At 33.2% G+C, this 12081-nt stretch overlaps 2 protein-coding genes across 2 annotated transcripts; one reads left to right on the top strand and one right to left on the bottom strand.

The window, feature by feature from the left end:
• The first annotated feature begins 3990 nt into the window (after positions 1-3990).
• LOC111277529 (uncharacterized) lies at positions 3991-5640 on the top strand. The gene is made up of 4 exons (XM_089763443.1): positions 3991-4194; positions 4288-4504; positions 4622-4713; positions 4808-5640. Exons 1-4 carry the CDS (start codon positions 3991-3993, stop codon positions 5411-5413), a joined length of 1119 nt encoding a protein of 372 aa, XP_089619569.1. The 3' UTR covers positions 5414-5640.
• A 153-nt stretch (positions 5641-5793) lies between these two features.
• LOC149518226 (photosystem I reaction center subunit IV, chloroplastic-like) lies at positions 5794-7788 on the bottom strand. The gene is made up of 3 exons (XM_089764379.1): positions 7233-7788; positions 6172-6237; positions 5794-6058 (listed from the first exon to the last, which is right to left on the bottom strand). The coding sequence occupies exons 1-3, from the start codon at positions 7524-7526 to the stop codon at positions 5954-5956; spliced, it is 465 nt and encodes a 154-aa protein (XP_089620505.1). The 5' UTR covers positions 7527-7788; the 3' UTR covers positions 5794-5953.
• Positions 7789-12081: the final 4293 nt, after the last annotated feature.

The raw sequence follows: 12081 nt of genomic DNA, 5'->3' as shown, positions 1-12081 counted from the left end.
ATCAATTTTTTCCCTTAATGATGAGCAGAATGAAAGATCCCTGTTTATGATAAAGCAGTTTGATGATGATGAGTATGCAGACTCAGACTATTCAGAATACTCAGATAATTTCACGGATGATCAATGTTATGAGTATATGTCAGTTTAAGAACTCTAAAAAATCCAACCCATTCAACCTTCAAAATTACCCTTAGCTCCAGTTCAGATTTTCACTCACAAACATTCTCTTCCTATAACAGTCACAGCTTTCTTTGATACTGGTGCAGCCCAAACCATAGCAAACCCCCTTGTCTTACCTAAACACTTTTGGATAAAACAAAAAACCTTCTTCAAAATCGCTGATGAAAATGTATTTTCTACAGACTTTGTCAGCAACCCTGTTACCCTTCAAATCTTTCCAGGATGTCGAATAACTCAAAAGATTTTAGGATCTCCACTTCTTCAAAAAGACCTTGTTATTGGTTTTGATATTATTACCAGTATACCAGGTTTAAAGCTTAGTGGAAACGGTATCAAGTTTGAAAGTTATTTCAGACCTTGGAAAAACCTTCCCAACCTCTTTACCCTTACCCTTCAACCAGATGTTTTTCAAGATTTTAAACATAAGTTTATTCACTTTTCATGTACAGAAACTCACTCAGATTTTCTCCAGAAATGTGATCACCCACTTTGGCAAAACCTTAAATTTTTTATTTCCTTTCCCTTCAAAAAAGATGAAAATGCCAATCCTACAAAAGCTAGTCATTCAGGCATGAACCCAGATCATTTCAAGCAAGCAATCTAAGAATGTTCCCTTCTCCAGGCTCAAGGATTAATTGAACCAACCTCTTCTCCATGAGCGTGTGAAGCGTTTTATGTCAACAAACGTTCAGAACAAGTTCGTGAAAAACTCAGATTGATAATCAACTACAAGCCTCTTAACATTTTCCTTGCAGATGATAAGTTTGCTCTTCCAGACAGAAAAACTTTGTTCGTAAATTTAGCAAATGCAAAAGTCTTCTCAAAGTTTGATCTCAAAGCAAGATTTTGGCAACTAGGTATACATCCACAGGACATATACAAAATGGTATTTTACATTCCTCAACACCACTTCCAGTGGACCGTAATGCCTTTTGGTTTAAAAGTTACTCCTTCACTGTTTCAAAAAGTCATGACCAAGATATTTGCTCCAATTCTTGATAATGCCTTAATTTACATTGATGATATCTTACTGTTCTCTCCTGATGATACATCTCATGCACAGTTATTGGATAAGTTCCAGCGCATAGTTCAACAGTATGGGATAATACTTTCAGAGAAAAAGATGCTCATTGGTGTTACAGAAATTGATTTCTTAGGCATGCATCTCAAAGATGGTCAGTACATTATTCAATCTCATATTGCTCAGTCACTTGCAGATTTTTTTGATGCAAATCTCTCAAAGAAGCAGATCTAGCAATTTTTTGGCATAGTCAATTACATGAATGAATTTCTCTTAGATATTGCTCAACTCACATATCCACTCAGACAAATGCTCAAAAAAGAACCTCCCACGTGGTCTCAAATTCAGATAAAAGTAGTACAAGCCTTGAAGATAAAAGCAAAGTCACTTTTCACTTTAAAGATTCCTTCAGATGGTAAAAGAATATTGCAGACAGATGCTAGTGAACAGTTCTGGTCAGTAATTCTTCTTGAAGAAAAAGATGGAACCAGACATATCTGTGATTACAAAAGCAGAAAATTCAAAGATTCGAAACTTCATTATCACTCTACACTAAAAGAGATTTTAGCTGTAAAGTATGGTATCCAAAGATTTGAATTTCACCTTATTGGATTTCACTTTCTCGTGGAATTAGATATGTCAGCCTTTGATCAGATGCTCAATTTCAAAAAAAAGAAAATGCCAAATGCACAGTTACTCAGGCTATCCAGTGGTTCTCACAGTACTCCTTCACCACCAGGCATATAAAAAGAAAAGACAACTTCATCCCAGACATGCTCACAAGACCTCCTTCGAAACCTCCTTCAAACATTTTTCAGGTTATTTCAGTCTTTTGCATGATGTCTTCCTTACCTTTACCTTTACCCTCTTTTGACCCTGTTCCTCAAAAGGTCACCAATCTTTTTCTCTTTCCTTACCTTTACACCTCGAAATACAAACCCTTTGTTCCAGATCCAGATTTTCAACCAATTTTTCCAGTTCACAATCTACCTTCTGAAATCCAACAGATCATTGCCAAAAAGACACTTGAAAGACGTGCTCATGATCTCATTTACAAAATGCAGGCTATCCTCATCAAAAAATAACATGATCATGGTCTCAGACCCATTGGTTTTCATCCTCAATTCCCTTTTCTACACTTGTTTCAGATCCCTCATACCTCAGGTTTATTCAAAGAAGCCTTAGTTCTTTTATGGTACTTATGCCAACTCTACACCATTGCCATTGAGTTTAACTCTTTTGAACTCAACTTGCCACAATCACTTTCACTAATAATGACTTCCTTTATGAAGCTCATGTTCATTTAGGAACCTTTTTGAAGTGGTTTAAATCCCTCCATACTTGGTTTTCTCTCACCCAACACTTTCTCTCTCATTACCATGTTATCTTCTTCTTCCACCGACCTTGTGACCTTTCTGAAGATTATATTTTCTTTTAACCCCGTTCAGACATATATGTGTGTAATCCCTACTCTCTGTACAACTCTATCTTTCTCTATGCTCATGAATACAAGCTCCTATTAAAAAGACTCTGTAAAATCAACAACCTCCCAGTCCCTGCAGAACTTCCTCCTTTCAAGAAAGAACCATGGTGGTGGTACCCTCTAGAATACATCCAAGAATTACATATTCACCTAGCACATTGGATTCCTGAACCACCTTATGACACTTGGTGGAGTGATTTATCACACAGACTTGTTAATTTTGATCTTCACTGTCCTTCAGAATTAATAGAACTTCCAACAAATCCTTACTGGCAGAATGATGAAGATCTCTCCAGACTTCGAGCAAGATTTGAACACAGAATTTACAATCACTTATTCCAATGTTGTGATTCTACTCCTGATAATTTTGAACAAGAACTCTTCAGATGGGTAAATGATTCTCTAATTTTTCAGTACTTTGAAAATTTCCCAGAATGATGATACTGATGGTGCTACAAGACAGAAGATTCCCTCTCCAGTCCAAATATTGTATAATTACGCGTGCTAATTTCAGTTTTCTCTAAAAGACTCCACAGAAGTTGATAATGATGCCTTCACATCAAGACAACCTTATGTCAAGTCTTCATCACCTTTATGTCTTAGTCAAGTCATAATGTATTTTTGTACTTTAGTATGAGTCATAGTGCTTAGTCATTGTACCTTAAGTGATGAGTCACTATACCATAATAATGAACCTTTGTACCCTAGTTATGAGTTATTGTACCTTAGTTATGACTCACCGTCCTTTAGTCTTATCCTAAGCCACTTGTAAAGTTACTTTGTCCTAGTCTTGTCTTATTAGGCTACTAGTCCTTTACTTTTTCATGTATAAATAGAATGATACTTCTCTAGGAAGTAATCATCTATCACTCTAGCAATCGAGAAAAATCAAACCTCTCTCTTGTAAGAAAACCTTTCTTTATAAAATATGTTTGGCTAAAAACCTCTCTTCTCTTTTGGTGATTCCATCTTTCTCTTTCCATAGTTACATCTTTCAGCTTCATCCTTCTCTTCAATCTATTCAAAGTTTGCAGTGATACAAGTTGAGTCTGCTCTGCAGTTGCCATATTATTATGGATCCTCTGCAACAGAAACTCTTGTTAATCTGTTAAACAAATCATTGATCCTTTTTCCTCAGCTAAAGAAAAGTCATACCGCCTCAAGATCATACTAATAGTAAGTTACTATAGTGAAAGACATATCTCCATAAAAGTCAGGCCCCAGTTCGACGTTAAGCCAAAAAGGCGCCAGAGTCTTGAACACCGGCTAGAATATCTTGATTATATGTCTGATCTATGGAAAGCTTATGGTTAATATTATCTTGTCAAATTTGATCGATCTTCACGCTGTTGTCATAATATCAGATAGTATTGTCAGGACTCTATCACCCGAAAAACCCAGAACTGAAATCGTGTCAGTTGTCAGAGCCTTAATCGTACTACCTGTCGCTGTGTATAAATGGTATCAGAGCATGATCCAATATTATTACCCCCCACAGTTTACTCAAGAGGTAAGCAACTGACAACCTTCAACCATCTCCATGAATATGTGTATTAAACAAACATAAGATGAAGTCTGAAAATCATGCTCATTTCAAAACTAGGGCTCACCAATGTTTCCTCAAAACCAGGACCTAATAATTTCCCTTCTCTTTTCATTGAAGAAACAAGAACCCCACTCAACCTATATAATGCTAACAGGTGGCTTTTTCCGTCATCATCAGTCCCGGACATGTGCTCAAATGATGCATGAAAGGCCACTGCTTTCAAAGCTCAATCCATATTCTTCAAAGTTGGAAGAATATAAATACATGGAAATTTGTTTTTTTGCTTTCAAAAAAATGGGAAACTAATTAATTCAACTCCTTAAGGGTGAAGGAGTTTACAAGATTTAAGACAAGTGTTTTTGTCAGTTTGACACTAGTCTTATCTGGACAGTTAGATCCCACGCAAAGCTAACAGCCAAGCAGTTGCTTTACACGTGTCAACAACCCAGTTCCCTCTTGACTCAACTGAAACTGCCACCATCAGTCATTCAGTTGCCTTCAACCCCCCATTAAATTAGTGTTGTTTTTTGCTTTTTGGTAGTGCAAATATGGAAGCTGAAGGCAACGCTAATTGTACAAAGAAAGACATAATTATAAGAGGTCTGCTACCATAAGGAAATCGAGGAAAGGGTGCAACAGAGGGAAAGGGGGTCCAGAAAATGCAGTGTGCCCATATAAAGGAGTAAGGCAAAGGACCTGGGGCAAATGGGTAGCTGAGATTCGTGAACCAAACAGAGGCAATAGGCTTTGGCTTGGAACTTTCAATACTTCATTTGAAGCTGCACTTGCTTATGATGAAGCAACTAGAAAACTCTATGGTCAATCTGCTAAACTCAACCTGCCACAGCCTCATGATCATCAGTACCCATCTCTTACCTCTTTGCCTGGAAATTTGGTTAAGTCATGCAAAGAAACTGGCATGATCATGAAAGACCCTTCAAGTTCTAGTAGAAGTTCTTTCCGAAGTGAAGAGAGGGTGGTGAGAAGAGAAATAAATACAGAAGGGTTTAAGGGAACAAGTTTAGGTGATAAAGGAGAGGAAGTCTTTTGTTGGCCTGTGATTTCATTAGAGAATAATGTTCTCCTGGAAATGAATGATATTGAGGTTTCGATGGGTCAAGAGTTTAAGGATAATTGGGATGGAAATGAAATTGCTGGAATTCAGAGTCAATTGTTCTTTTAAGCTTTTTCAAGGTGTAAAATTTTCAGGTTTCTTGCATAGTTTAAGGACTTTGAGGTCCGTAGCATGATGAAATAATGCATAGTTTGGGATTGTTTTTTCTTTTAATTCCTTTCCTGTCATTGCAGTAGCCTCTGTAATTTTTTTTTTTTCAATAGGTTCTGCAATGGCACTTAAATTTGTAACTTGTAGCACTTTTTTTGTTCCCAAATGGAAAGTTAGATTGTACAGTTTTGAAGAACACTGTTCTGGCTTTGGCAATAGGCCTATTCATGGTCAACCATTTTCTTTCATGTTTCAAAGCTGGAGATCAAGGAAAACAAAAAAAAGATAAAAAAGAAGACTAAAATGAAGTGCCCATGTCCAAATGATTCAAACATAACTGATGAATATATATATATATATATATATATATATAATTACTATCATAATTGATTATGAACATAATTATCACAACCAGAATAATACATTTATAAACATGAGAAAAGATATTAGAAATTTTATGTATTAACAGAAGAAAGTTCCTGAGTTTCAATTACTCTTTCAATCAACCTCTTGAATCTCATCCAATGCATAGTTGTTGGTTGACACATTGGCATAGTTCACTTTGTTAAATCTAACCACAACTGGATACCTTGTCTTTGGGTCCTGTTCCCATTGAGGATATTGTTTCAGTTCATTGCGAAGAGGATACATGAATTAAATGAGTTTTATGCTATAATTTGCATGTGTTGGTAAGAAATGGGAGTGAGGAAAAAAACCTGATCAACTGCCACAACTGAACCAATAGTGTTGTACCAGTAAGACTCTTTACTTAAAATTTTCACCTGTGAAAGGCACGAAGATTAATGAGCAAATACAGTAGAGAACTCGTTCTGATTCTTCTGAGTGCTAAAATACAGTAGTTCTTTTCTTTTTGTAAAAGCTGTCAATGCAAAAGAAGCAATTGTAAAAGGTTTAATGTAATGAAATATTTAATTTGATACTTGAATTTTAAAAATCGTTAATGTAATAACTGAATTATGAATATGTTAATTAATGTTATATTCACTTGTAACATAGTAGTTTCAAATGATAACATGTGAAAAGACAAGTAATATTCCAAGTATTACATTAGGTAAAATTTATAATTCAATTATCACATTATTAATTTTTAAAGTTCAAATATCACATTGAACATTTATTTATAATTCAGAAAAAATACTTTTTGAAAGAAGAATCACACCTGACTTTAACAAAAAAAATCAGATTCTTCAGCCATTATGACACTAGTACTGTTTTTAGAGGGGAGATGATGGATTGAGGCCATGAATTAGCTGACTTGATCGTAGAGATTGACTCTGTATCCTGAGTGCCAAGCTCTTTCATATCAAAGTCATCAAACATTGGTTTGGGAATGTCTGACACTATGTTCTAGGAATTCAGGAATGTTTAGACATGTTTTCTGGGATAGGGGGGAAGGTAAAAAGTTTGTTAACCTTTTGGCAAGCAGCAAAGATTTCAGCATGTTAGGGGCATCAACTTCTTGACACTCATGAGTTGCTGTACAGATAAAATAATAACCTACGACATAATCATCTAGAATAACCAAGAACTTCTGGAACAAAATCTTCCTGTCTTTCTTTCTGCTTTTCTAGGACTGAATGATTAAACCTCCTTTTTTATTTCTTGCTATTTGCTAATTCAAGGCAAAAAATAAAATCAATCAATCAATCAATCCCAAAACTCCTAATTTTTCCATTACAGTCCTCTTATGTGAATTGATTATACCCAACAACCAACTAAAAAAAGTTGAAAGATTATCGTAGTTGTAAAACACTACCTTAGCACCCCTCTTGGGTCCAATTGGAGGTGGTTTGGCAGCCTTTGGAGCTGGCTTAGCTTCACCTTCAGCAGGGGCAGTGGTGGTGTTGGTAGTAGAAACTTCTGGTGGTGGAGGGGGTGGAGGCGGTGATGGTCCCTCTTCTACTGCGCGTACCACTAGCCTTCTTGAAATATTATTGCCATGCTTAGAAGAAAAGGAAATGCTATTCCTTGGAGTTGAGCTTGTCTTTGGTGCCAAACTTGATTTTAGGACAAACCCAGATGCTGCACTTGCCATCTGACATGTAGCCATTGTTACCAACTTTTGTTCCTTCTGACTGATTATGAATCTGTAATATCTCTACTTAGTCATCAAAATTAAAAAATATCAAGCAGCAAAGAACTTGGAAGAAACGTGAATATACTCTTCTTTTTTTTTTTTGGGGGGGGGGGGGGGGGGGAATAATTATTTGGACCAATCAAAATAGAAATTATGGTCTTGCCAATGAGATAATGGCATGGGAGCACAATATCTTCATCTTGTGGATAGAATAAGGTAATCAACCAGTAATGTCAGAACTTTGTTCTTTGTCTGAAACTAGAGAACAAGCAGAATTTATAAGATTCAGATTTCTAGAGTCCATTAATCCATGGGCTTGGGTGAGTGAATATGTAATTAATGAATTTTCCATAATCACTAGAGTTTCAGGTTGGGCTTATGCTTTTCACCATGAGACTAACGATAATAGTTCCAACTTCCCAAGTCTCCAACTTCTTTTTTCTCTTTTTGATTTGAGATAGGGGATTCAAACCATGTTTTTAGAAAAAAAAAAAAAACCATACACCAACCATTCATTGAACTAAATGTTTGTTTAGGTAAAAAATAATTTTCGTATCCTATATACATTAAACACAAATTAACAAATCTTAACTAAAAGTCTTCAACCATTCATCCAAACTTAGAATTTGCCGATTTAAGATGACAGGGTCCAAGTTCTAAACCCAATATGTTTTGGGGGCAGAGCCCATTTTTGCAACTCCATTATGCAAATGGTCTAAGAATATGCCTAGCCTAAGATGGATAAATAAACATTTTTTCCATAATTTTCTTATTGGAATAATAATTATATATAGTATATTTTTAATTAAGTAAATAATCTATCAAGGGTGTGGGCATCTTATAGTAACAACAATAACATCAGCTTAATTTGTGTAATGGCCATGAATACAACAGCCTTGACATGCATTTGTTTCCCAACATTTAATCTTTTATTAAGGAAGCAAATGTTAGTTATTAAATTGCAAATGTTGAGATTTAAATTAAAAATTTATTAGATATCATATTTTAAAAATATTGGTATGAATTAAATAAATTAAACTATGAATTCAAAAGTGTTCTTTTAATTTCTAATAAACTTCAAGAATTATTTGTAGCTAGTTAAAATTACATGGTCTTAATCTTTGTGAACTATAATTGTACTTGCTTTAATGTAAGCATTAAAAGTGTTATTTTCATCTGTTATAAATTTTAAAAGTACTTGTAGCTTATAGTTAACATCAACAAGGTCTTAATCATTATGTGAACCATAATTGTACTATATATATATATATATTTGTTATGTTATTTGAATTCGGAGTGTTAGATTAGAGTATGTATTTAATAATTTTGTTTTGATATATTTGAACTATTTAACTTTTATTCTCACTTTTATTGTACATGTATTGAACAAAGATACTTCAAGGAAAATGAATGAATCTGAAAATTTAAAATAATTCATTTCAAATTTTATCAAATAGAAAATTTTGAAAACGATTATAAAAAAAAGATAAGTGTTTGGCTAAAAGAAAAAATATTGTACTTTTAATACTTGGTTGAATATTTAAAATCTTTAAAGAAACTAGAAAATTAATTTTTTTTTAAGTGTATATAAGTGTGACTTAATATTTGTATCAAGTTTATTATTTTTAAAGGTTTGTGAATAATTAGTACAATAAAGAGATAAATTATAATATGATTTTATTTTTTAAAAATTATAAATGCATAAGCTTAAATTAAAAATTAAAAATAAAATTAATAAATAATAATTTTAATATGAGCCAGTTTATTCATTTAATTTAATTTAAATGAAATAATTGTAGTATATATAGTATAAGAAATTCAAAATGTTTAGGGGGCAAGGCCCCTCCAAGCTTTGCTTACGGTCCGCCTTTGGAAAATGACATTATATGACAGGTTATATTTGTCGTAATGATTTTATGTTCGCTAAAAATTTGGAAACGAATTAAAAAAAATAGAGTCATCATTAATTTTTTTTTTTTGATTAAGTATGATTGATCACCTATTAAAATATATCATTTTAATGAAATCTTAAAATTAATAAAAATTTATTAAAAGGATAATTTTAGGGTCTGCGTTACAATCTGAGTTCAGGAGTTGATTATGTGTGAGGAAAGATTACCACCCCTATAGCTCCCGTTTAAAACGGTACCAATTAACTACGTGTTATATTTTTATTTTGATAAAAACAGTCTCATTTTCGGTGTTTAAAAAATAATTTTCTTGATTTTTTATTTTTTATTTATTGTTTCATTTTTATTCAAGAAAAATAAATTAGAACATTTTTATTGAAATAATTCTTAAAATGTTCAAGTACGTTGGTAACATTAGAAGAAAATTTTCTCACCTAAAGATTTCTTAGGCATCACTTCTTGGAATACCTTAGAATCTCATCCTTTGAGGCTCAAATTTACTTTTCGTAAAAAATTATGTCATGCATGCAATACAGAATGTTACCATGTTGATGCACACATTTTATTTTATTTTTTTTACAAATTTTATTAATTCTTTTATTTAGTTTTTATTTTTAATTGAAATTTTGAAAAAAAAAAGAATTTTATTATATTGAAGATTTTCTATAAATATTCCAAATACATTGGTAATATTGAAAAAAAATCTTCTTACCTAGGGATTTCGTAAAGTATTACTACTCTAAATACTTTTAAAATCCCATCATTAGATAAAATTTCTTTTTTCCTTAATAAATTAATTAATTTTTAGTTCTTTATTAACAAAAAGAAAAATTTTATTATATTGAAAATTTTTTATAAATACTCCAATACATTGATAGTATTTTAAAAAAATCTTTTCACCTAGAGATTTCATGGGCATCACTATTTGGAATACCTTTGAATCTCATCACTGAAAGAGATATAGTTTGAAATTGTCAGATTGCCAACAAGCTGTTTCACATATTCAACATAAGCATTATAAGATACATATGCTTGATTTAACACCTTCAGCAGAGTATTACGGTGCGACTTTGAGCTAAGCAATAATGATAATAGCAAAATTCTAACTGGCATCTTGTTAAGTTGTTCTACCACGTTATACTCATTATATTTTATTAACTTTAGAAATTCACATGCTTCACTTTTAAAGACTGGCTTCTGACATTCTTTTTCTGGGGATGTGACAGAATTACTCTGACTTGCCTTTTCTTCTCCTACCTTAGCTTTCTCCTTTTTAGCTTTTTTTAGAGCCTCTAGGGTATAACATCTCTCACTTCAAGTCATGCCTCTTACGCTCGTTATATTCGCAGTATTTGGGTTGACTATGATATCACAATCATACTTTCATGGTACTATTTTATCATTTTGATATGAAAAAGGGCTAGAAACTTTAATTGTCACCATTGGTCAGGAGACGAACTTTTCTAGCTTTAGTGTCAGGTTTTCATCATAATAAATAGTGATCAATTTACGCACAAACTTATTTTTTGAATTAATGATAGACACTACAACTTTCACTAATTCTTCTTTTTCTTCGTAAAACTCTATCTGGCCCATATCTATCAATTTCTACACCTTTTGACGAAATTGGTGACAATTCTCGATAGAATGCCCCAAAGCGCTTTTGTGATAATTGCAGCTTTCAGTTGAGTTAATTGTTTCAGAGCAATTTTGAGGTTTTATTGACTTCAACATGTCAGTTTTGACCAAGACTTCAAACACCTTAGCCATTGGAGTATTAACTTTATCTATTTTTTCCTTCACGTGGCTTTTTTGCCTATCAATTAAGGTATTTATTGATGGTCTGGTATGATTCGATAGGAGGTTCCCATTAACATTTGGAGTCTCTTATTGGTTGATATCAAAGTTTAACACCTTTTCATTGATTAACCCTTGCACTTTACGCTTCAAAATAGTACAGTTCTCAACGGAATGACCTGGATTCCTATATGATAATCACAATGCACATTGAGGTCATACCATTTGGGGAATGAAAGGTTCAAGGGTTCAACAATAACAAGAGCAAGTAAATGTTTTTTAATAAGTTGGGGATACAAATCTGTATATGTCATGGGAATGGGGTCGAAAGTGAGTTTTTCTTAAGTATTTCTTAGGGCTTTTGGACCATTATTAGGTTTCCATTCTGGTTTGATAGGTATAACAAGACAGTTGTAAGAATATGTGGGTGTCCAAAAGATGGTTGGAATTAAGGTGGATAAGCTGGTTGTGGTAATGGTTGGTATGGCTGATATGGATGAGAAATAGATGTAATATTATTTATAGGAGGGTAATGAGTTTGGTAGACTAATGCAGGGTAGGACGTGAAACCTCTGAACTGTTGTCCCACATAGTTCACTGTTTAAGCTTCATTCTCTTTCTTTTTAGGAACTCTACCTTTATTTATTTCACTCATTTTTCCTGCATCAAGCTTGCTATTTTTTATGGCATTTTCAATAATCTCACCTGATATCACCATATCTGTAAAGTTTTTGATTGCATTACCTATCAATCTCTCATAGTATGGTACTTTCAGAGTGTTAACAAATAAGACAATTATTTTTTCTCGATGAGAGGAGGTT

Source organism: Durio zibethinus, chromosome 7 (assembly GCF_047325235.1).
Source record: "Durio zibethinus cultivar Kanyao isolate XHJ-2024 chromosome 7, ASM4732523v1, whole genome shotgun sequence".
Classification (NCBI taxonomy): Eukaryota; Viridiplantae; Streptophyta; class Magnoliopsida; order Malvales; family Malvaceae; genus Durio; species Durio zibethinus.
Note: the sequence above shows the minus strand (reverse complement) of the source record. Positions and strands in the feature narration are given on the sequence as shown.